Below are 21682 nucleotides of genomic sequence, written 5' to 3'. Positions count from 1 at the left end.
ACATTTACATGTGGAAAATGTGTGTGTAATTATTTATTTTTCTTCTCAACATGCAGTTTCTCTACAGTTTTGGAATACAAATGTTCCTAACATTATTTGTCTTACAAAGTCAGCTGTATAAATGATCGAGGACCAGTAACATCCTTCAACAATATTTTATTTTATATGAATTCTTGTGTTTTTTGCTTTTTCTTTTTTAGTTGTGGGGGATTAAATTAAAAAATAGCAGACTTTATAACCCTGATCCCTTCACAGTTGCTCTCCCTAAGGTTTCTTCCTTTTCTTTCTCCCCATTAAAGTTTTTTCGGGGGGGAGTTTTTCCTGTACTGATGTGAGGGTCCTAGGACTGAAGATGTTGCATATGTACAGATTGTAAAGCCCTCTGAGGCATATCTGTGATTTGGGGCTATACAAAATAAATAGAATTGAATAGGGTTGTAATTGTGTTTCATTTTAAGGGTGTATTGAAGGCCTGAAGGAGTTAAAAAAAAGTAGTTGACAGCATAAAAGCAAAAGCACAAGAATGTTTTGAAAAAATAAACTTAATTTTACGAAATAGAAATACTATGTTTCCACATTCAGAGCAAGCTGGGTGTTGAAAAGCTCCATTCTGCTGCCCAGTTATCATTAAACACACCCAAAATGATGTCTATGGACAGACGTGATAACACTGTTCAGTAACCACAACACTTATCTCTCTGCACCACTCTGTCCTGTCTGTCCTGTTATGTTTCTTTTTCATGTCTAATATTCAGGCACTGTTTATTTGTTTTTGTTCAGTATTTGATGCAACAGCTGTTATGGTTACATTTTTCCTCTTTATTTCTCTTTACTGGCAGGCTGTGTATGTTGCAACACTTCATTCCAGGGCTCAGATTTCTGCCTCTGTTTCTCTACCTCTCAGCATATTCACTCTTGGAGGTTATTTCCTACAAAATCTCCTTATTACTAGTTGCGCACATTGTGCCAATCAGTAAGTGTTTGATTCAATCTCCTGAGCTGTTATCCTGCTCTGCATTAAACAAACTTGAACATGACATTTGCCCCAACCTTTCTAGCTACATGCAATATGTTCAAAGAGACTGAAGTAATTATATTCCTTTATTGATCCCCATGGGGGAAATTCAAGAAAAGCGGTTTGCGATGGCCGGGAAAGTGCGCAGCCCTTAGGCATGTGACTAAAAGGTGTCGCCAACAAACCACAGAAACGTCATCTAACTCAACAAAAGAAATAACCAACACTAAAAGCAAAAAAGAAAAGAGTCCATACATAAGCCTGACAAAATTTGGATGAATGAATGAATTGATTTTGCACAGTAAAAGTCCTTATACAACAGATGTATGATATCCCTACGAAATAATACTCTACACCAATAAAAGCCAACATGTGTCTCTCCAGGAAACATCCCAGTTAGGTCAAGACTGCAGAACTACTTTGATAGGTTTAGGAAATAATTGTGAAATACTTTGTTAGGTTAAGCAAAAAAACTACTCAGTAAGGTTTAGGAAAAGATTGTTGTTTGGGTTAAGGTAACTACTGAAGTAGTAATGCTGAATACAAAAAACTGAAAGTAGGAACAGATAATTAAAATTGTTTATGTTTCTTTAAATCATAACCACACATGCATTTTTATCAAGTAACTTCATGAGTTATCACTTTTTGAGTTGATACTTAAAACTTTTTCAGTTCACAAGCATTTTAATTATATGACTGACGTACTTAGGCTTCAGCATGTATTTATCTGTCTAAAGACATCAGGTCTGATCCTCACCTCAAACTGTGACAGATGTGGATTCCAAACTCAGCATGAGACATGTTACTGTAGGCCTATGTGTGTGTTTACATTCAGTTAACTATTAACAGGAAGCCAAATTACCCTTTAATTACTAATATACACACACTTAAGAAAACAAAGCTGGAACAACACTCCACAAATGAACAAAGAAATACGTAATTTGATAGTTGCTCTCCAATTTTTCTTTTCAGTGGGAAACCAACTGCATTACTTATTTGGGTTAAAGACTCAGCTTCAACTTTGTTAGAGAGGGTATATCACTTATTGGCCAGATGAATTGTATAAAGCTGAATGTCCGACCTAAATGCTTGCTTATTTCAAACTCTACCCATATATTAAAAAAAAATCGGAAATTAAAAACTATGATCTCCAGGTTTATGTAGAGACTGAATGCTTTGCAGTTTTATATGTGTGTTTGTAAGAGAGAGAGAGAGAGAGAGAGAGAGAGAGAGTAGAGGGCAGTCAGTGTAGAGGGCAATTCCTCCTCTGTCAATGTAATCAGAGAGCATAATCAGTCACATCCCTCTCTACCAGAATGTGTAAATGTTCTAGTGGCTTTCAACAAGTTTAGGATGAGGACCAGGTAATAAGCAAATTACTGGTTGAGGCTAGGCCAGCTATAACAGCTAGGCTGGGCTTGGATATAAGCACTAATGCCTGACCAATCGTGTTTTTTGTTCAGCCAATGGAAAAATATCAAATAAAATACCTAAATTTGGAACTTCTGAATGGGTGGACAACCTACAGCCTGCCTCCAAAGTCGCTCACTTCACACTAGGGATGAGCATTTCAAGTAATTTCCCTATCCCGAGTACTCTAGTCATCGCAAAAAGAAAAAGTTGTGGTGTGCTGATCTTCAGAGATGCCAGCTGTCTTCGACTCCCAATGTTGAATAAAAAGGAAAGTGACGGTTAAAATTCTTCATGTCATCAAGAATTTGATCTCTTTTCTGATTCTTACCAAAAACTGTTTTCTTCAAGAATTGAAATTATTACAGGAGGAGTAATTTATGCAAATTAACATTTTGGGAATGAAGTATTCCTTAAAAATATCTAAAAGTTGACACCATGAATTCTGCAGAGAAGATTAGGTTTAAGTAGATGAAACCACAAAGTTCTGTGAACTGGCCTCTTGCCCATTCCTCTTATTGAAAAGACATCAAAGGCAGTACACAGTCATGTTAAAATCTGCTCTGTCAGAATTTACCATGTCTTGAAAATAACATCAAGCTGTCATAGATTAAATCATATCCAATCACTGCTAAAGGCAGTCATTTTACATCCACAGTCAGCTCTATGTGTTTATTCCACACCTCATAGAGAGGAAATACCAAAAAGTCTGATGTGTAAATCTTTAAACTAGGATCTGTGGAGCTACATGTGATGAAGGTGCTTTCCAACTCCTTATGCAGGCATGTGTAGTTGAGTCCATGTTGACCAGCTTTCCTGTTTTTGTGGAAAGAAAATGACCTCTCACACACACTCACACACACACTGTCTGATTACACAGTGTGTTGAATTGGCGGTGCTGAGGAAAATGTATGGGTAGTTAATGTTAAAATCATTAGTCCAGTGTGTGTACACTAAGCGTGCAACAAAGCTCCCCATGGCCCTAGTTTCATATCCACGACTTCCATGACAGTGAAAACAAACACACAACAAATGATGAGTAGCCTCCAGATCATTGGCAGTGATCAGACAGAAATCGGAGTGAAGCTGTAGGGGCAACTGAAAAATTCATGGGAAAATATCTAAATTAACTGTTGCTGAAGGATCTAATAAATTGATGTTCATGGAAACATGCCTCTTTCAGGCATTTCCCATGTAAAAGCTGAAATTTGGCCTTATGAAGGCCCTAAAACAAAGGTCACCGAAAACTCTTATTGATCTGTTAAAACCAAAAATGACAGTATTTATTGCAAGGATATTGGAATGTATAGTATTCAAAAATGGAGAAAATCCTTTGGTTGTCTGGAAGATGTAGAGCTTACACAAACCATGAATGGGGATAGAAATTAATTATACAAAACAACAATATTGGTTGAGCAAGACATCTAACCCCAAGTTGCTCCCCGGGCGCTTCTTAGCAGCCCACTGCTCCTCCGGGATGGGTCAAATGCAGAGAATTGTAATTTCCCCATTGTGGGACTAATAAAGGATTGATTATTATTATTATTATTATTATTATTATTATTATTATTATTATTATTATTATTAATCCTACTGTTTCAAATGTAAATATCATATTATGGTTGATAAGAGGGCAGCATTTGCACTGCAATGCATTCAAAGAAAAAGACATGAAATCGCACTTTTGCTGGTATTTATAAACCCTGGTAATTTCTTCCATTTTTTTTTTTATTCAAAGAATCATGGTTGTTCAAAGTTGCTTAAAATACAAATACAAACAAAGTTGAAATGCTGTAGCTCAACTTATTCATGCTAGCAACCTGGTTCACAGGAAAATGTTTGGGTCATGATCTAGCTGACTGTCAATAAACCGAGACTTTGGCAGGTTTGAGTTAAGGACGTGTTGTTCTTACTACAGTTCCTGATGATTTCTAAACCAGCTTTGTAAAATGAAAAATAAATCCAAACTCATGTCAAATCAGCAAAATTCTAATGGTCTAATCAGTGGCCCCTGTACAAAGTACAATGATATATGTCCCCTCTTTACCCAGATGAGTAGTGTTCCTTTGTGTTATCAATACACATAAAAATGTGCAAGAGCAGAATATGTGAAGACCATAAAGAGCAGATATTCTGCAACAAGACCTTCCTCTGAATGCCACGACCCACTGAAACTTGGATTCTCTCTACTGGTAATCAGGAAGGCATCTCCTTTGGTTGCAAAAAAAAGTTAGAAGGGATACAAGTCTATGAGAAAATGACTCTACTTCTCACTTTATTTATTACCTCAGTAAACATTGTCATGAGGGAGACGTTATCAGTAGCTGAGACAACTGGTAGAGAGACAAGCCACACCGTTTATCACTCTTAATTTGCTCAACCTTTTCAGTGAAAATGACTGAAAAGGTGGATCGTGTATTCAGATAAGATTCAGTACAAAAGCACACCAGCTAATAATATTGCGAATCATTTGATGTTGGTCTTTCTTTTCAAGTATTACTGTTGTGTAAAGTTGGCCTTCATTAATTTCACTGGTCAGACATTTTCTCTGATAGCTGAAACCATCCCTCAAATGTAGATGACACATGTCATCTACATTTCCCGTAAAGTCGCTCTTGTGGTGAGATATTCCATGAGTGAATGCTCCACTACAGACTAATCAGAGCCTTGGAGCAGACGCTGTCCTGGCTCTGAACTCTCCAAATGTGCCACGCTCTCGGCACGTTGGCTCAAACAACAGCATGTCTTGACCATTAAAACTGAGGAGGAAAAGGAAGCCAGCACTAAGGAAAATGTGATTTAGCTCAAGTCAAGAAAAGTTTGTGGAGTTTAACATCTTCGGAAAGAACAGAATGAGCTGCAGCTCATTGTTCTGGTGCTGTCGAGATAAAACCCTTAACTCTACTACTCTGAGCAAGAACGGCTAAACCCTCTGCACTGCTCTCTCTGGCTCACTCCCACACACCCCACTGCTCACACACACTGAGTATTTCTCACTGAGCCATGAAGTTCTGTTAAATGGCTCTGATGTGGAATGGTTCTGACTCACTGGCTTAGCAACAGTCATACACAACAATTTCTCAAATAGGGTAGTTTTGTCTCTAATTGGATATTTCCTATAAGGGATGTAGATCCCAATTGTATCTCTTCTGAGACACAAACCCAGGCTATGTGCTAATACCATAGCTCTTTTTGGCTCTTTAAGTTTAAAAATCTTTACACCTCACTGTGTGGAACTGATTACGATGACTCTTCTTTGTGTAAGCTTAATGGAGGCTGTAACTACTCATCATATCTTAACTATAAGCTAGCAGTTGTGTTGTATAATTGTATAACAACAGTGACTAAAATACAGGATTTAATTTAAACAGTTCATCTTTGGCTTATACCTTATCTGTTTGAAACCAATTCAATTCAATTACAATTAATTCTGTAAAGCCCAATATCACAAATTTGTCTCAGAGGGCTTAACAATCTGTACACAAATGACATCCTCTGTTCCAGGACCCTCGGCACAGGAAAAACTCCCCCAAAAAATATTTTAACAGGGAGAAGAAAAAATCTTGTATCCTTCGAGTTTGTAGGTCGAAAACTATTTCTTTCATGATTTTGTTTTCTTAAGTGATATTGTTAACAAGCTACTTACATTTCCAATGGATGTGATGTGATTGTGGACAAATTCCAAACTATACCATAGCTTTTTTATTTCTTTGTGAAGCAAAACAGGAAAATCAAGCTTTTTATGCAGCTGGGCGGGACTCTAACCTCTGTCTTTTTTGTCTGTTGTGCCTCTGTGTCCATAGATTAATCTATATTTTTTCTTGTGGAAGGTTTTGTGGATGTGCTGCTAGAGTCAATGCTTCCTTGTTAATGGTAGAAGTGATCAATAAAGGCATCCAAGTCTGATAAATATTCCACTGTGATGGTGATCCATTTTGCGTTAGCTGCAGAGATAAGTCCCCAAAAGATTCAGCCTATTGTTTTTGTTTTAATCAGTGGAATTTCCATTTATAAAATGTCTAGGCTAGTCTTGCTGCCAACAGCTGGAAACTGGGCATACACCATGTTCAACATTACATCCATTGTCCAGTTCTTGTGATCTCATGCGCCTATTTTGAATCAGAATCATTTTGAATGGCCAAGTAAGTGTGCACATACACAAGGAATTTGACTCCTGTACTTGCTGCTCTAAATGTACATTCTAAGAAATAGACACAAAGCTAAACATAAACATTTGACTATGTACAGATCATATTATGCCAACAAGGGGACCAATTCACACGCCAATTGGTTTGTTCAGCTAACCTCGGCACAGATTGCTAACAGCGTAGGTGTCACAGTAAGTGCATCCTCTGCTGGGCCTTTTTCCTGATGTTGTCTATGTTGGAAGTCCACTTGAGGTCCTGGGAGCTGGTGGATTCCAGGAACCTGACAGCTTCCGCAGTAGACAGAATGGGGATTGGGGCCGTGTTGGGGGCTTCTAATGAAGTCCACCACAGTTTTGAGTGTTTTCAGCTCCAGGTAGTTCTGCCCACAACCTCCCGCCTGCATGCAGACTCATCACCGTCACTGATGAGACCAGTGACCGTCGTGCCTTCTGTAAATTTCAGGAATTTAACAGACGGGTCTCTCAACATGCAGTCATTGGTGTGGGGGAGAAGAGCAGTTGGGAGAGCACACATCCCTGGGGGGTGCCAGTGCTGATGGTCCTTTTCATTTTGAAAGAGCAACTGCCAGTGGTGAAACACTCGACTGGTCAATAGTGTAACTTCATCTCTCAGTCAGGGACAGACTTTTTTGTTTATTGGGCTGGTCCCACTTTACTGCCAAAAATAAAACTAAACGCAAACCAAGTCACACTGTCAGACTCGATCTGAGTGACGTAATTGGCATCTCTTACTTCCTCTGACTCATTTGTCACATGTGAACAGAAATACTGTAAATTCGAGACAGTGACATCCTGTCAGAAGACACACACACACTCACTCTTTGCTTTCTCTCCCTTTTCTCTGTCTCGGTCTCTCTCTCTGTGTGTGTGTGTGTGTGTGTGTGTGTGTGTGTGTGTGTGTGTGTGTGTGTGTGTGTGTGTGTGTGTGTGTGTGTGTGTGTGTGTGGTGACAATCTGACTGTGCTTTATGAGATTTGAGACCTGTATCAGAGAGTAGGATTAGCTAGTTGGCCAGCTATCTTTGGTCTTAACAAAGGCTTTCTGGCATCACTTAGGGGGTTTGCTTTTAACTATTGGAGTATTCCATCAGAAGTTACTCAATTACTGAACTCCCTTTGTTTTGAACAAATGTTTTCTTCAATGTTAACATACATGAGAGAGTGGTAGAACATGGCCTGATGAACCAGAATGGGCAACCATTCAGGAGACAGGGGCCCTCAAAGTTGACCCACGCTTCCTAAAGACACAAACATCTTCCTCAAGAATAAACATCAGCGACCTGAGAGGAGCTACTGGCAGCTACAGTAGCGGCATAGGTGTATAGAAGACAATACAGAGAAGCAACTGTTCGAGGTTAGCGTAGATGCTGCAATAGAATCACTTACATCAGAACTGGAGAGTATTAGGGGAGTTTTTCCTGTGCCGATGTGAGGGTCCCGGGACAGAGGATGTCGTATGTGTACAGATTGTAAAGCCCTCTGAGGGTTATACAAAATAAATGTAATTGAATTGAAATTCTTCATTGAAAGAAGAGCAAATAATGGCATTAAAGGGTTTCTCAATAGAAATAATAACTTTCACCCAATCAACTGCCAAGTTGATTTTCTTCACTTTCTAAAGTGCTTGCCCTTTTCCACACAGTTTCCAATGAACCGGTTCTCAGATGGTTTTGTGTAACAAACATCTGGCGGGTCAGGTAAGAGTAGGAGTTGGTCTTCCCAAAACGAATACGGCAGTAATACTGCTCATTTAATCCAACCCCTGTTTTCTGATGGGATAGATAGATAGATAGATAGATAGATAGATAGATAGATAGATAGATAGATAGATAGATAGATAATTGTCTATTTGAACATTTATTAAAGCAATACATTAAATAATTAGATTTTGTATTTACGTATCTAGTTTAGGCCTTTACAACTCTCCATAACATAGAGAATACCACAAGAGAAAACTAAACATAAACTAGTAACTTGTGAAGTTTTATATGCAGTTATCCCCGCCGAACCTAACTGAAATATCAGTTATTTTAGGATTCCTGTGCCTATCGGCTAACAAGCAAAAACAACTTAAGGCCTGTTAAAAAGTGTTGATTCATACTTCAGTCGGCTAAAGGTCCAACCCAAAAGATATCACTTAAATAATGAAATGAATCTTTTCAACAGTCTCACTATCCCAGTTTACAACACAATGTTACACCGTGGGAGTGGAGTCCCCACTTACAACTACTCCTTCCAGACTGAGGTTGTATTTAACTTAATGAATAGGTCTCTAATACCCCATGATCACCGTGAGCCGTCACTCTGTCTCCACCAGCCTCCAGTAATCAGACACCAAAGAAATGCTGTAAAAAGTTGTTGCGAACTTTTCAAAGTATTCTGTCAGTAGTGTTAGACTACATTACGTCAACGTAAATGAAATGCGATAGTTTGACACATGTTCATTGTTAAGTTCCACTTATTAAAACAAAAATGCAAGTGACTTACCTGTTAACAGCATGGTGGGCAAGAAAAAGCAGTAGAGCACCCAGACAATCACCTGTAGATCCATTTCAGTAGGCTACAGATCAATACTCCGATAATCAACAACGATAGAGGCGATCAATAAACCCCGAGGCGATCAATAAACCCCGAGGCGATCAATAAACCCCGATCCATCGGGGTTGAATGATTACATGTGACAGAGGAACGAATACAGCATTATTCCGATACTCGCTCATTATCTCCCATAAAAAAAACCGAAAAACTTCAGAAGAAAATCTTCAAACAAACTTTCCAATCATTGGATGTGTCTTCTTGTTTGTGTGAAGCTCTCAGCTGAGTGGACCAGCTCGGCTCCTCTCAGTGAAGTTCTCGGTAAGGAAGGGAAGGTTTTGTTGCATGTGTTCCTTCGGAGGGGCCCAGTCTGAAGTAACAGTGTTGTAGGTGGAAAATGTGATTCACAGGCAGAAGGGCGTTCATAGAGGAGCTATTCTCCACTGAGCAGCTGTTCGGTTGGTCACCTCCCTGCTGCACTATTCCTCTCACTTTCAGCCAACACTGCACAGCTTGTGACTCTGCTTCTGTGTGATTACAACGTTTTGATGTGAAGTGTCTGCTCTGAGATGATGTGTTGTTGGTAGCTGGGTTGGCACTTTCTGACATGACTGGGTCAATCAATACAAGTAGGTCTTCCTTGTATGTTAGGTGTAGGATATATGTCTTATCCGACACCAGAATAAATTACATTGTGTGTATCAGTGGCGCCCCCCAGCGTACAAATACACACTGAAAATCAATTTTTATCACATTTTAAAGGATTTAAAGATAATAAGCCAGGTCAATAATCCTGGTCACTGAGGAATAGGTATGGATGATAAGCATACTTGCCAGCCTCCAGATGTTGTAGACAGCTAAATGAGCTTAAAGTTCCTTTTTTTAGAGAAAATCTGAATGCTTTTTGGTGGTTTATGGTGCTTTTTTATTAAATGGATTCCTGACATGTACTATTGTAGCTGCATGAACAGAAACTGAAATTTGGCAATATGTGCCATTTAGTTAATTGATGTGACGGAACAATAACTTTATTCTAAATAATAATGCAGATTTTTCAACCGGCGGTTATGGCATTAATGCCAGCTAGGCAGAACAAAGCTCTCTTTGTCATGGCAGTAAGAAGTACCAGTGACTCTATTAACAGCCGGTTGAAGGCAGCATGGATCTGTTCTACCTGTAGACTCTAGCTGCAGTGGTGGTGTGCTCTCTAAAGACACAATGATGCACAGGAGATCTGATGGTAACATTTTTGTGCAACCTGAGTCAGACACCTTGTGCTTATGTCTACATCAAATGTGTTGTTTCGATTAATTATTCTACACAGTTGCTTTTGCACATCAACAGGTGTGTTGGAGACTTATGCATCAACAACATTTCTTAGTCACACAGCTTGCCAAAAAATATTTGTGAATCACATAAAATTCTCACTTCGCTTATAACTCGCTGAGGACCGTCTCCTCAGCGACCGTGTGATACCACACGGTACACAAATCTGTGATTTTGCCGTGCCACTAGGTTCACAAAAATGACATGTTGAGTAAAAGATCATGAGGTGCTAATCAGCCTGGATTTGTCTATGAATCAGCAGAAGCTGAGCTTGTTTTGTGAGAAAGTTGAAGTGTGGCGATGGAGCGAGTGGACGTGTCACAGTAAATATTTGAAGGTTCCCAGTGAGCCACTGCAGGGGTTGGGCGATAGACCATCAAAGTTCTCAACTCCCAAAATTCCCTAAGTAGTTTTAAGCATCACAAACCCAGCAAATTCACTCACATCAGCATTTGATCGTTTCGGCAGTATAACATTCGGAAAGTCTGAAAGAGCTGTACCATTAAATAATTTTATCCCAATTCAAGTCAGCGTGGGGCTTCACCGGAAGTTAACCGGCCAACAAAAAGTTTTATATGTACTGTAAATATGTAATCAGGGCTTACTGACCTGACCCTATTAGTAGGTAACTGATTATTATTAACTTAGCATGTAATCAAGTTAATGCAAGGTTTTAGGTTTTTTGAATATAAAAAAAAGTACTTGGTCACAAGGCATTACAACCGACCCAGTATCACAAGCCATTGTTTAACCTCCTGTGAAACTAGCCTGCTGACAGTTTGACAATTTTGTCATCTCTATTTTTAGCTGACATAACAGCAATTCCTAAAGGTATGTTCTTGGACTCATGGATCTCAGGACAGAATCCCCCCAAAATACATCAAATAGGAAAGTTTGATTATTACCTCCAAAAACATTTTCTGGGGGTTTTATTGCTCCTTTTTTGTAAACAAGTAGACAATCAAATTGAGCATGTGAATAGTGAGTGTAAAATAGAGGAATGCCTGAGCTGCATGGTTCCCTTGATCTCCTTTTTGGTGACCTCACAGATTTTTCTTGGTACCCCGTCAGGTTAGGAACTACTGCCTTAATATGCTGACTTAATCCAGTTACTTTCCCTTGCTCTCATACGCTGTATGGTGGTGCCTGTCTACTAAACTTGCAAAACAAAAGGAAACTGAAGCACAAAGTAAGTGATAAAAGGGAAGCTGAGTTGATGTTAAGAGGTTTGTGCATATGAATTAAGAGATGATTAACACAGAGTACTAAAATGTAAATCTGCTTTTTGAATGGGGATACTGTTGTGTTAATGAATGTTGCAGGTAGTTTAATTAATCTTACAATTGATCATGATATGTGAGGGCAGCTGATGATTGTCAAAAAGACAGACATTCAATTCCACCCTATAGTTTCACCCTATTACACTAGACATGGTTGATTTCTTTAAAAACGATGAAAGAGATAAGATAAGAGATAAGATAATCCTTTATTAGTCCCGCAGCGGGGAAATTTGCATGGGGTGAGAGGTGTTGTTCATCAGGGGTGTCTCCCACCACCTCCACCGTATCCAGTGGACACCCCAGCACACTGCTGGCCTTCCTGACAAGCTTAAAGATACAAAGATACATTTTCAGATAATTTAAACTGTATCTTATGATTCTGTGTATAGGACGCTAAAGAGTACCACATACCTTGTAATTAAGTACGCCGAAGGGCTTGACAAAGTGGCAGTGTTTGATCTGGGAATGAGAATGGGCTGCTCACATTGCTTATAGGCTGTTGATTCTCTGCAGACACTGAACCCGTCACACACTTCTAGTCATTGAGAGGGATTATATTTGTATAAATCTATATATATATACTGTTTTAGGAAAGTGTTGCATTTTTTCCCTTTAACAGGCAATTGTGATTATTTAAAAGTGTATAATATAAGATTGGGAGCATTTCAATGGCCTCTCAATGGCTCTCAACATGGCTACACTTGAGCCGGTGGCTCGCACTTACAGTCACAAACATGGGTTAGCCCACCGTTAGTCTTTTCTCACTGTTACAGTATAGTACTTTATCAGCTCTGACCCTTGCATCTATATTCATGTGGATGTGTTTACGTGGATGTGCTCATGTGTCCAAAAAGACAAAAAATTCTAATTGATTGTTCATTGGTGTTGTTTCGGTTGAGCCAACACCTAATATTACCATATTATGTGCCACTGCCCCTTAATGCATTTTTCACATGTTGTGGTCATATAATATATTTCTGTGCGACCAGATTGACTAAGTTTCAGCACTTTGCTGCTCTGAATGTTGTTAAGTTCATTATGAATGTGTCATAGCCCAAAAAAACCATGCTGTGTGATACCTCCATACTGTAATCTAGTTTGTTCTGTGTGCCGTTAACTGGACCTGCGACTCTCACAGAGATAAAGACAGGTTGTGATATGAAAAGCTGTTTGTGTTCAAGTCTAATTGAGATCCAAGGCCACAGAGCAGATGTAAGGAGGAGGAAGGGTGCCTATGCTATAAATGTCATTCATTAACATTAAAGAAATGTATATAATATGAAGACTCTATTTCTTATTGCTTTGGAAACTTTCTTTAAATTAAGTTGAACAGAAAGATTTCTTAATATTATATATTACTAAAATATTACATTTTTCTGATGTGTATGATTTTGTAATACACATATCTATGTGGGCTTTGGGATAGTACGAAAAGGATGGGTTAGTGTCGCCATACAAATCAAATATTACATTACATTACATTACATTACAGTCATTTAGCAGACGCTTTTATCCAAAGCGACTTACAGGAAGTGTATTCAACATAGGTATTCAAGAGAACTACTAGTCACCAGAAGTCATCAGTGCATCTCCTTTCTTAAACAAGCATCTTAAAGCATAAACCAGAGCAAAAGTATAGTGCAGAGGCAAATTACTACGAAAACAATAATTGCAACAGACTAATACGAATATAATAAGTGCTACAAACTACTACGAATAGGATAAGTGCAGTAAACAAATACGAATACAATTCAAATATACATCAAATAATAAATCAAAAAGTAATAAATCAACAGCAGAGCTGATAACTAGTATTTTTCTTATACAAGACATAAATGTTAAATAACTGCTCAGGTCATCATCATCATGGCCCATCCCTATTTTATCATCTAGGAAAAGGACCGGAAGAGGCGTGGCTTCGATAATTTCGCGCGAATTTCCTTTCTCCTTCCGGTTAAGTGTGAATGTTTCCGGAAGTCGGTTGTCGATGGGACAGTATTTATACCGTTACAGACTTCAGAGGATTGTAGGTTCCCGTGTCCACTCCAAGCAGCAGGAACATGTCTCAGGCTCGAGTTACTGATTTCTTTTCTCAGAAAAAGAGAAGTCTCAGCTGTCTGAAGCCAGCCAAGCAGCACGGGAGAGCAGCTGTCGGCACCAGGTCAACATCCTCCAGAAACAATGGCTTCCTCTGCTCGTCCTCCGTCCATGAAGAGTTTGTCAGAGTTATCGACGAGGCAGTGGAGCTGAACGACGGGGTTCGTGTTGTAAGTAATGCGACCGACGACCCCACCTCCAGTCCCCGGACCCCGAAGCGGACCTCGGCCGAGTTTGAGGTCGGAGTGCTTTCAGCCACCGCCGACCACAGCACGGCCAAGAAGAGACGAGAGGAGGTCGTGACCGTCCAGGAGAGAGGAACCAGAACCAAGGCCAGGAAGAAGCTGGTCCTCCCCCAAGACACACCGCAGGTAACCTAACGTCCATTATTATTATGTTATTATTATATTCCTTTATTGATCCCCAGTGTTACAGCAGCTCAACTACACAGACACAGACAATAAGTACACATACTATACAACTACACAGACAATAAATACACATACTATACAACTACACAGACAATAAATACATACTATACAATACAATATACAACTACACAGACAATAAATACACATACTATACAACTACACAGACAATAAATACACATACTATACAACTACACAGACAATAAATACACATACTATACAACTACACAGACAATAAATACACATACTATACAACTACACAGACAATAAATACACATACTATACAACTACAACTACACAGACAATAAATACACATACTATACAACTACACAGACAATAAATACACATACTATACAACTACACAGACAATAAATACACATACTATACAACTACACAGACAATAAATACACATACTATACAACTACACAGACAATAAATACACATACTATACAACTACACAGACAATAAATACACATACTATACAATACAATATACATACTATACAACTACACAGACAATAAATACACATACTATACAACTACACAGACAATAAATACACATACTATACAACTACACAGACAATAAATACACATACTATACAACTACACAGACAATAAATACACATACTATACAACTACACAGACAATAAATACACATACTATACAACTACACAGACAATAAATACACATACTATACAACTACACAGACAATAAATACACATACTATACAACAAAATAAAGATAGATATCTGTTAAGTTCCGCTCAAGGTTGTGTCCCACCACATGCTGCATGCTTAACTTCACAGGCTCGTTTTCATAATTTGGCTAAAAAACATTGTTTGCCTACTTTTTGGTTGCGAGTTTGCGAAAAACACTTTATTGCACATTTAGATTCACACTGTTTTGTATGTCCAGGCTGTAGTCAGATCCATGTCCAGTGAGGGCTCTCATCAGCACTCAGCTCCGGCAGCCCCTGTTTCTGGACAGAAGGCTGAGAACCACCTTCACGTCCAAACCAACAGCTGTCCACAGAGGGGGGTCAACCGCAAGAACAATAAAGGACAGGATAGCACGGTAACACTTTCCAGAACTTTATGCGTCACTAGTGTCCAGTCACACCACTGACTGGACACTAGTGCCTTGCTTGGGAGTGATACAATGATGACAAATCTAAGCAGTCTGTTGTTGCCCCCTGAATGCCTCAACATTTGTGATAAAACTGAATTTATAATCATTGATTGGTGAACTAAACACTGCGTGTAGAAATTAGAAACCTACCCAGTTACAGCTATATTTATCAGGCCTCCAATTATGCGTCTGTGCACATACGATTGTGTTCATGTTGCAGGGGTGTGCAGTTCTCCAGAAACCTAGAAATATTGTTAAATACAGTTGGTGCTGCATAGTACCAGCCAGCACCAGGTGAACACATACTTGTGTTTGCTAACTGCAGTATTGCAGAATAACTGTAACAATGACGTATTCTGATATGACTATGGAAAGTAAAAATGCTGATGCTGATCAAATTTGGGGTAGATGGGCTAAAATCCACATTAGGTACTCGGGTGAGTATTTGTAGCGGATAAACTACAGCATGTTTTCATGATATTTAAAGTGCATGTCAACAGTGGAGCCCATTGCCGCCTAGTAGTAATAGATAACAATTAATCCAAGTGGCATACTTGGTTAGTAGTGCATTCTTGTTGGTTTGTCTCTGTACAACTATAGATATACAAATATATTGACTAACTTTACTTGCATCCCAAATTAATCTGCATGGAAATTCCCCTTTCTGTCAGGCTTTGTGTAAAGAGAGCATTGCAACCCTCAAGTCTCGCCTTCAGAGGATCAAGAAACGCACAGAGGAAATAACCAGCGCTTCTTCCCCTGCTTCAGCTTCCACATCCTCCTTGTCTCCAGCCGGTTCAGCTCCTCACAAAACAACCCCACCTGTCCCCCAAACCATCCCACTTGCTGCCTCAGATGCAAAGCCCCTTAAGTTCACTCTAGCCCGAGTCAAAGAGCTTGCATCAAAAGCTCAACGGAGGAAGGAGGAGAGAGAAGCCGAGGAGAGCAAGCTGAGTGAGGACAGGTGAGCATGTAAAACACGACTATAGCCAAAAAACTATGTACTGTGCAGGTGGAACACTACATCACCCCTAACCAAAGTCCCAACCAGAAGCCAAAATGTTTTTCCTTGTTCCTCAGTACCGGGCAGCCAGCATACCAGCGGTACCACGCTCTTGCCCAGGCGGCACCACCAAGCCTGACCCTGCCTTTCCAGTACAAGGTGCTGGCAGAGATGTTCAGGAGTATGGACACGTTGGTGGCCATGCTGCATAACCGCTGCGAGACAGCCACCTTTGGCAAGATCAAACGGGGAGTTCAGGACATGATGCACAAGTAAGTGGAGGAACGGGGGGGATTGCCGGCTATAAATAAGATTTTTCTAAGTTTCAGGTATGGCAGATTGTGTGAAATTTTGGCGGCAGAGCACAAGTATAGGGTAAACCCTAACCATACTTATTTTAAGTTGGATTGCATGTTAGAACATTTGTGATGTTGCTTGCAGGTATACAGTGGGTACGGAAAGTATTCAGACCCCTTTAAATTTTTCACCCTTTGTTTCATTGCAGCCATTTGCTAAAATCGAAAAAGTTCATTTTTTTTTTCTCATTAATGTACACTCAGCAACCCATCTTGGTCTTGTTTCTTCTGCTTCTTGGGTTACATCCACAATTGTATGTTTTTGTTTTAAAACGATCACTGTCCATCCGGGTGTTTCAGCATCTCTTTCAAAGTAATTTCCATCCGGACTAGCTTCCCTGAAAACGAATATCACATAACTATTCACGTACACTGAGCATGCGGTTGCCGGTGTAAAAAGGAAGTGCATTGGTTGCTTGGTTACAGATAATACGACAATAATGACAGTCTTGCTTGATACGGCTGTGGCACACCAGGTAGAGCGCTCTTCCCGTAACCACAAGGTTGGTGGTTCGAACCCCTCTATAGTCAACATGCCGAGGTGTCCTTGAGCAAGACACCTAACCCCCAGTTGCTCCCCGGGCGCTTCTTAGCAGCCAACTGCTCCTCCGGGATGGGTTAAATGCAGAGAATTGTAATTTCCCCGTTGTGGGACTAATAAAGGCTTTATTATTATTATTATTATTACTTAAAAACTTCTTCTAAAATATTCTTCTATAAACTCAAACAGACAAATTTCATGGAAGGTTTTAGAAGTTTTATTTTTCAAACTTAGTTACAACCCTGCAGGTCTAACTCTATCTCTCCCACACAGACATCAAATTTACTTTAAAATAAACAGTTACTAAACTGATAACCCTGCTGGACATGCTGCTCACTAATCGCCACAATAACAGCTGCTTCCTCCGCACGCGGCAGTAGCAGAATTATAAAATGCAGCATTTAACTGCACAGTTAGTGGTCATGTTGAATTAACCTGGTAGTCGATTGGTAATCAAGGCTGTTTGTTTTCTTCCCGAAAAGGGTCAAGTGGTAAGGGCGTGACGAATCAGGGAAGGACACGTCGTAACTCCTAAGACCCAATCAAATAACGAAAGCGGGTGCATACCTCAACATTTCCCAACTTCTCAGTTTCCGCCATAAACACTATCGGGGAAACCTGGCGTTTTCAAATGGATCCGTCCTCGGGAGCGTTTTCAGTGCTCTCAAACTACGGCCTACTGTGGACGCTCGGTGCAAAGATGGCAAAAGATATGTTTTAAAATGTAAACGAAGTAATATGCACAGTGCCTCAAAGCTCCAAAATTTGGCACCATTTCCCTCAAGGTTTTTTCCGTTTTCCAATACCCGGCTCATCTTATTTGTAATTATAATTATCACCACCCCAAAATCTGCCTTCTACACATAGATTTTCCAGAAGTATTTGGATTTATAAACCGCAATCCTTTCATTACAACAGTTGCATACATGAAATTTGACCTTAACATTCAACCTGCCCTACGCATTCAGGAGCAGATGGTGTAGCCAAGCCCCCTGAGGGAAACGTATGGTTCAGTGTCTCGCTCGAAGACACTTCACCCCCTTGACAGTTGGAGCTGAGGGAGAACACCAACCTTTTGGTTAAAGGACGACAGCTCTTTTCACAGAGCCACGGTCGCCCTGAACTGGCTGCAGACTGTAGAAGCTAATGTTTGACTATTTTCTTTATCCCCCTTACAGGCGGTTTGAGGAGAGCCATGTTGGTCAGATAAAGACAGTGTTTCCTGAGGCCTACACATTCAGACAGGAGAAGAATGTCCCAACCTTCAACAGCAGCATTAAGAAGGGCGGCTACCAGCTCACTGTAGAGCCTGTCATTTTCTCTGGTTAATACACCCTTTTCATAGTTGTTAAGATCTTCTGCTCAAAATATTAGAAGTTGGCTCATTGTAATATCTATTACAACTCTGTTTAGTTCACCATTTAAACACATCGTTAAATGGGATATACATAAACTGTGGGTGTAATGGCAGGTGCCTTTTTTATAAATGATGTGTCCTCTGCCTTTTTATGTGTTAATTTAGTAACTGGTGTGTTGTTGTCCTCAGACCAGAATGAGGCGCGTCCTGTCCTGTCAGCCTCTAGCCTCCTGGAGAGAAGACGCATCTTCCAACTGAATCTGCTCTCTATTGTCAAACGGCACCACAAGGTCAGCAGCTGCTCTAACATGGTTTCCTTTTGATTTCATATAGGGATGTTAAAGTAATTGTTGGAGCTGTGATGCAGCTAAATTTGTGCAATGCCAGGGGTTCACTTGGACAAGTAACTCATAAGACATGGCTTGAGAAAGATTATGATCCGGCCAACTTGACATCGATCTCTGCTCTAAGAGCAGAGTGGCCCTGGTTTTCCAATGCTTGGTAGCTGGGAAAGAGGAACAATGGGCCCCTGCTGCTGGGTCGCCTTGGCTGGTGAGCCAGGTCCACCAGGGGGAGATGCCTCCTGGCTATGGTGGGAGTCATCCCCCATAGCCCACCGCTTCTGCTTCCCAGCACCCCGGCATTTGAAAACACGACCACCAAACATGAATCTCACCAATGTTATTTTGGTGAGACCCAAGCCAGGTTTTCAAGTCATTATCCACAACATAGTTTGTCTTTTAATTTTGGTTAACATTCACTGTGGTACATTTTGACATAGATTACAAAACTATATGTATGTATAAATGTTTATGAACCCTGTCTGTCTGCAGATCTTCCTGTCCTTGTTAGTTCCTCCAGTGTCTGTTCCTGAAGACAAACTGACCCGCTGGCATCCTCGCTTTAATGTGGACACTGTCCCAGCTGTCTTAACTAGCTCGCTGCCTCAGCCTCCTTACACTGACAAACTGGCCACTGCTCAGGAGGTGCTGGACACGGCTCGATCACTCATAACGCCCAAGGTACTGTGTTCATTTTAAAGTGGTCATGTTTTGACATTAAGATTAATGTACAGTCAATGGGTAATGTTTAAATGTCACACTTTATTTTTATGATGCCTATTGGATTGTGCATAATAAGTGAATAATCATGTCTAAATCAAATGGAATTATTTGCTTGTCCTGGGATCAGATGGAGAAGGCTCTGATTTCCCTGGCTCAGAAGACAGAAGATAAAGCTGCAGAGAGTAAGGAGCCAGCATCTCCACAGAACCCAACAGTCCCCCAAGTATCCGCTCCATCGACCGCCCCTGCAGTTCAGGTCCCAACGTCCTTAAAAGGAGTGTCCCAGTCACTGCTGGACAGAGTAGGTAGACCAAGAGGGGGCAGGGTATATTAGTGCTGGGGTGGGCAGTTTGGACTTGACTTGATGTGTATTATGAACCTGGCTGAATTGGCCTTTGCCCCACCAAAAAAAACCATGTTGTGATTAATCCATGTGCTGTTTTGTTGGTGTTTTCAGATTCGTGCAAAAGAGGCCCAGAAGCTCCAGGCAGCCATGACACGAAACCCCATACAAGAGGAGCGCCTGCTGATGATGTCACGGCTTCCTGAGCTTGCCAGGATTCTCCGGAACGTTTTTGTTGCAGAGAAGAAACAATCTTTAATTATGGAAGTGGCCTGTAACAGGATGGTGGCCAGCTACAGATCTGCTCTCAGTACAGGTTGGTTCAAACAATAAGAAGTAACTGAGAACCAACCTACATGCAATGTTTTTTGGTATTCCTATTTTTAACTGCTAAATGGCAAGTAGAAAAAGCTGGGGCAAACGGCATTTAACTACAGCTTTCAACATTATTTTGCAGTAGAATACTAGTTGCTGTCTTCTAATAGCGTTCGGAAAAGAACTTCAATGTGAATCGGTCTTCCTCCTCTCCAACAAACAGGTGAAATGGAGAAAATGATCCGTCTGCTGGCAGAAGTGGCTGCTGATTGGCTGACCATTCATCCAATAAGGAAGGACTTCTACCTGAAGTTAAACAAGAACATGGAGCTCAACAACGTTCTGGACAAACTGAGCAGCAGACTCCAAGAGGAGGAGAGAATCTGAGATGTAAATGACAGAATGATGACCCAGTGAATTTCTCACGCCCTTGATGTGAGAGCTGCAAGCAGACTGAAGGCTAGTTGCTATAAAGTCCAATATCTTTATGTGAATTGCAGTAGTTTGTGGATAGAAGGCAAGAATATCTGACATGTTAAACACAGTGGTGTTTTGTTTTATGCCCTGCCGTCAAGGCCATACAGAAATGGTCACAGATTGATCTGGGCACAGCTCCAGCACATAAGTCTGTCCCAAAGGTACGGCCAGACCTAATGCTGGCGTTTATTATTCCACCAAACCCGTGTTGTAAAGTGGCTGTTTTAACCAAAGTGGCTGTTTTAACCAAATTTCTGTAATATTGACTGCTTTGTTTTATTTTTCCTCCATGAAAGGGTTATGTAAGAGTCTTCTTTCAGTCATTTTAGAGATCAATTTTCTACAATGTAGAACTGATGAGTGTTGACATTTTTTTGAGGTCACTGTTTGATAATGTTTAAGAAATACAACCATTTGTCCAAGTTCTGCTGCCTCCACTTGTGGTTATTAAATATTACTGTAAATCTGTACATCAAAGGCAATGATTGCATTACATATCTGAAAGCTGGTCGTAAACTCATCCTGTGTGATACAGACTGACACTAGCAGGACAGTGTCAGAGTCCTGCTAATTCTAAGAGTGTGTATATATATGTATACAATTAGTATTTTCTATGTAGGTCATGTTTTGACCCTTATCTCAAGGATGAGCAAACTAGCAACATATGTCAAATAAATTTATAGGAGTGAAAAATCCTGATATGTGGTGGAGTAAAAGTATAAATTAGAATATATTGGAAATAACTTAAGTACACAAAACTTAAACATTGAAGTGAATCTATGCCAACTATTGCTGAACAGTGACCTGTAGTGTGTAATAACATAGTAGTGCAAGTAGAGAT

At 40.1% G+C, this 21682-nt stretch overlaps 2 protein-coding genes across 2 annotated transcripts in view; one reads left to right on the top strand and one right to left on the bottom strand.

Annotated features, from left to right (window-relative positions):
* piezo1 (piezo-type mechanosensitive ion channel component 1) overlaps window positions 1-9169 on the bottom strand; it is a 79864-nt gene extending 70695 nt beyond the window's left edge. The window contains exon 1 of the mRNA XM_054599755.1: window positions 9080-9169. Within this exon, the coding sequence (XP_054455730.1) occupies window positions 9080-9143 (64 nt within the window). The 5' untranslated portion in view covers window positions 9144-9169. The remainder of the gene's footprint in view (window positions 1-9079) is intronic.
* Window positions 9170-13672: 4503 nt separating this feature from the next.
* Window positions 13673-21288, top strand: cdt1 (chromatin licensing and DNA replication factor 1). Its single transcript, XM_054600229.1, has 10 exons — window positions 13673-14201; window positions 15173-15331; window positions 16057-16349; window positions 16466-16660; window positions 18464-18609; window positions 18832-18932; window positions 19476-19664; window positions 19834-20007; window positions 20164-20365; window positions 20588-21288. The coding sequence occupies exons 1-10, from the start codon at window positions 13794-13796 to the stop codon at window positions 20749-20751; spliced, it is 2031 nt and encodes a 676-aa protein (XP_054456204.1). The 5' UTR covers window positions 13673-13793; the 3' UTR covers window positions 20752-21288.
* The last annotated feature ends 394 nt before the right edge of the window (window positions 21289-21682 follow it).

This window comes from Anoplopoma fimbria, chromosome 6 (genome assembly GCF_027596085.1).
Source record: "Anoplopoma fimbria isolate UVic2021 breed Golden Eagle Sablefish chromosome 6, Afim_UVic_2022, whole genome shotgun sequence".
Lineage (NCBI taxonomy): Eukaryota > Metazoa > Chordata > Actinopteri > Perciformes > Anoplopomatidae > Anoplopoma > Anoplopoma fimbria.
This window is presented reverse-complemented; position numbering and strand designations above follow the sequence as displayed.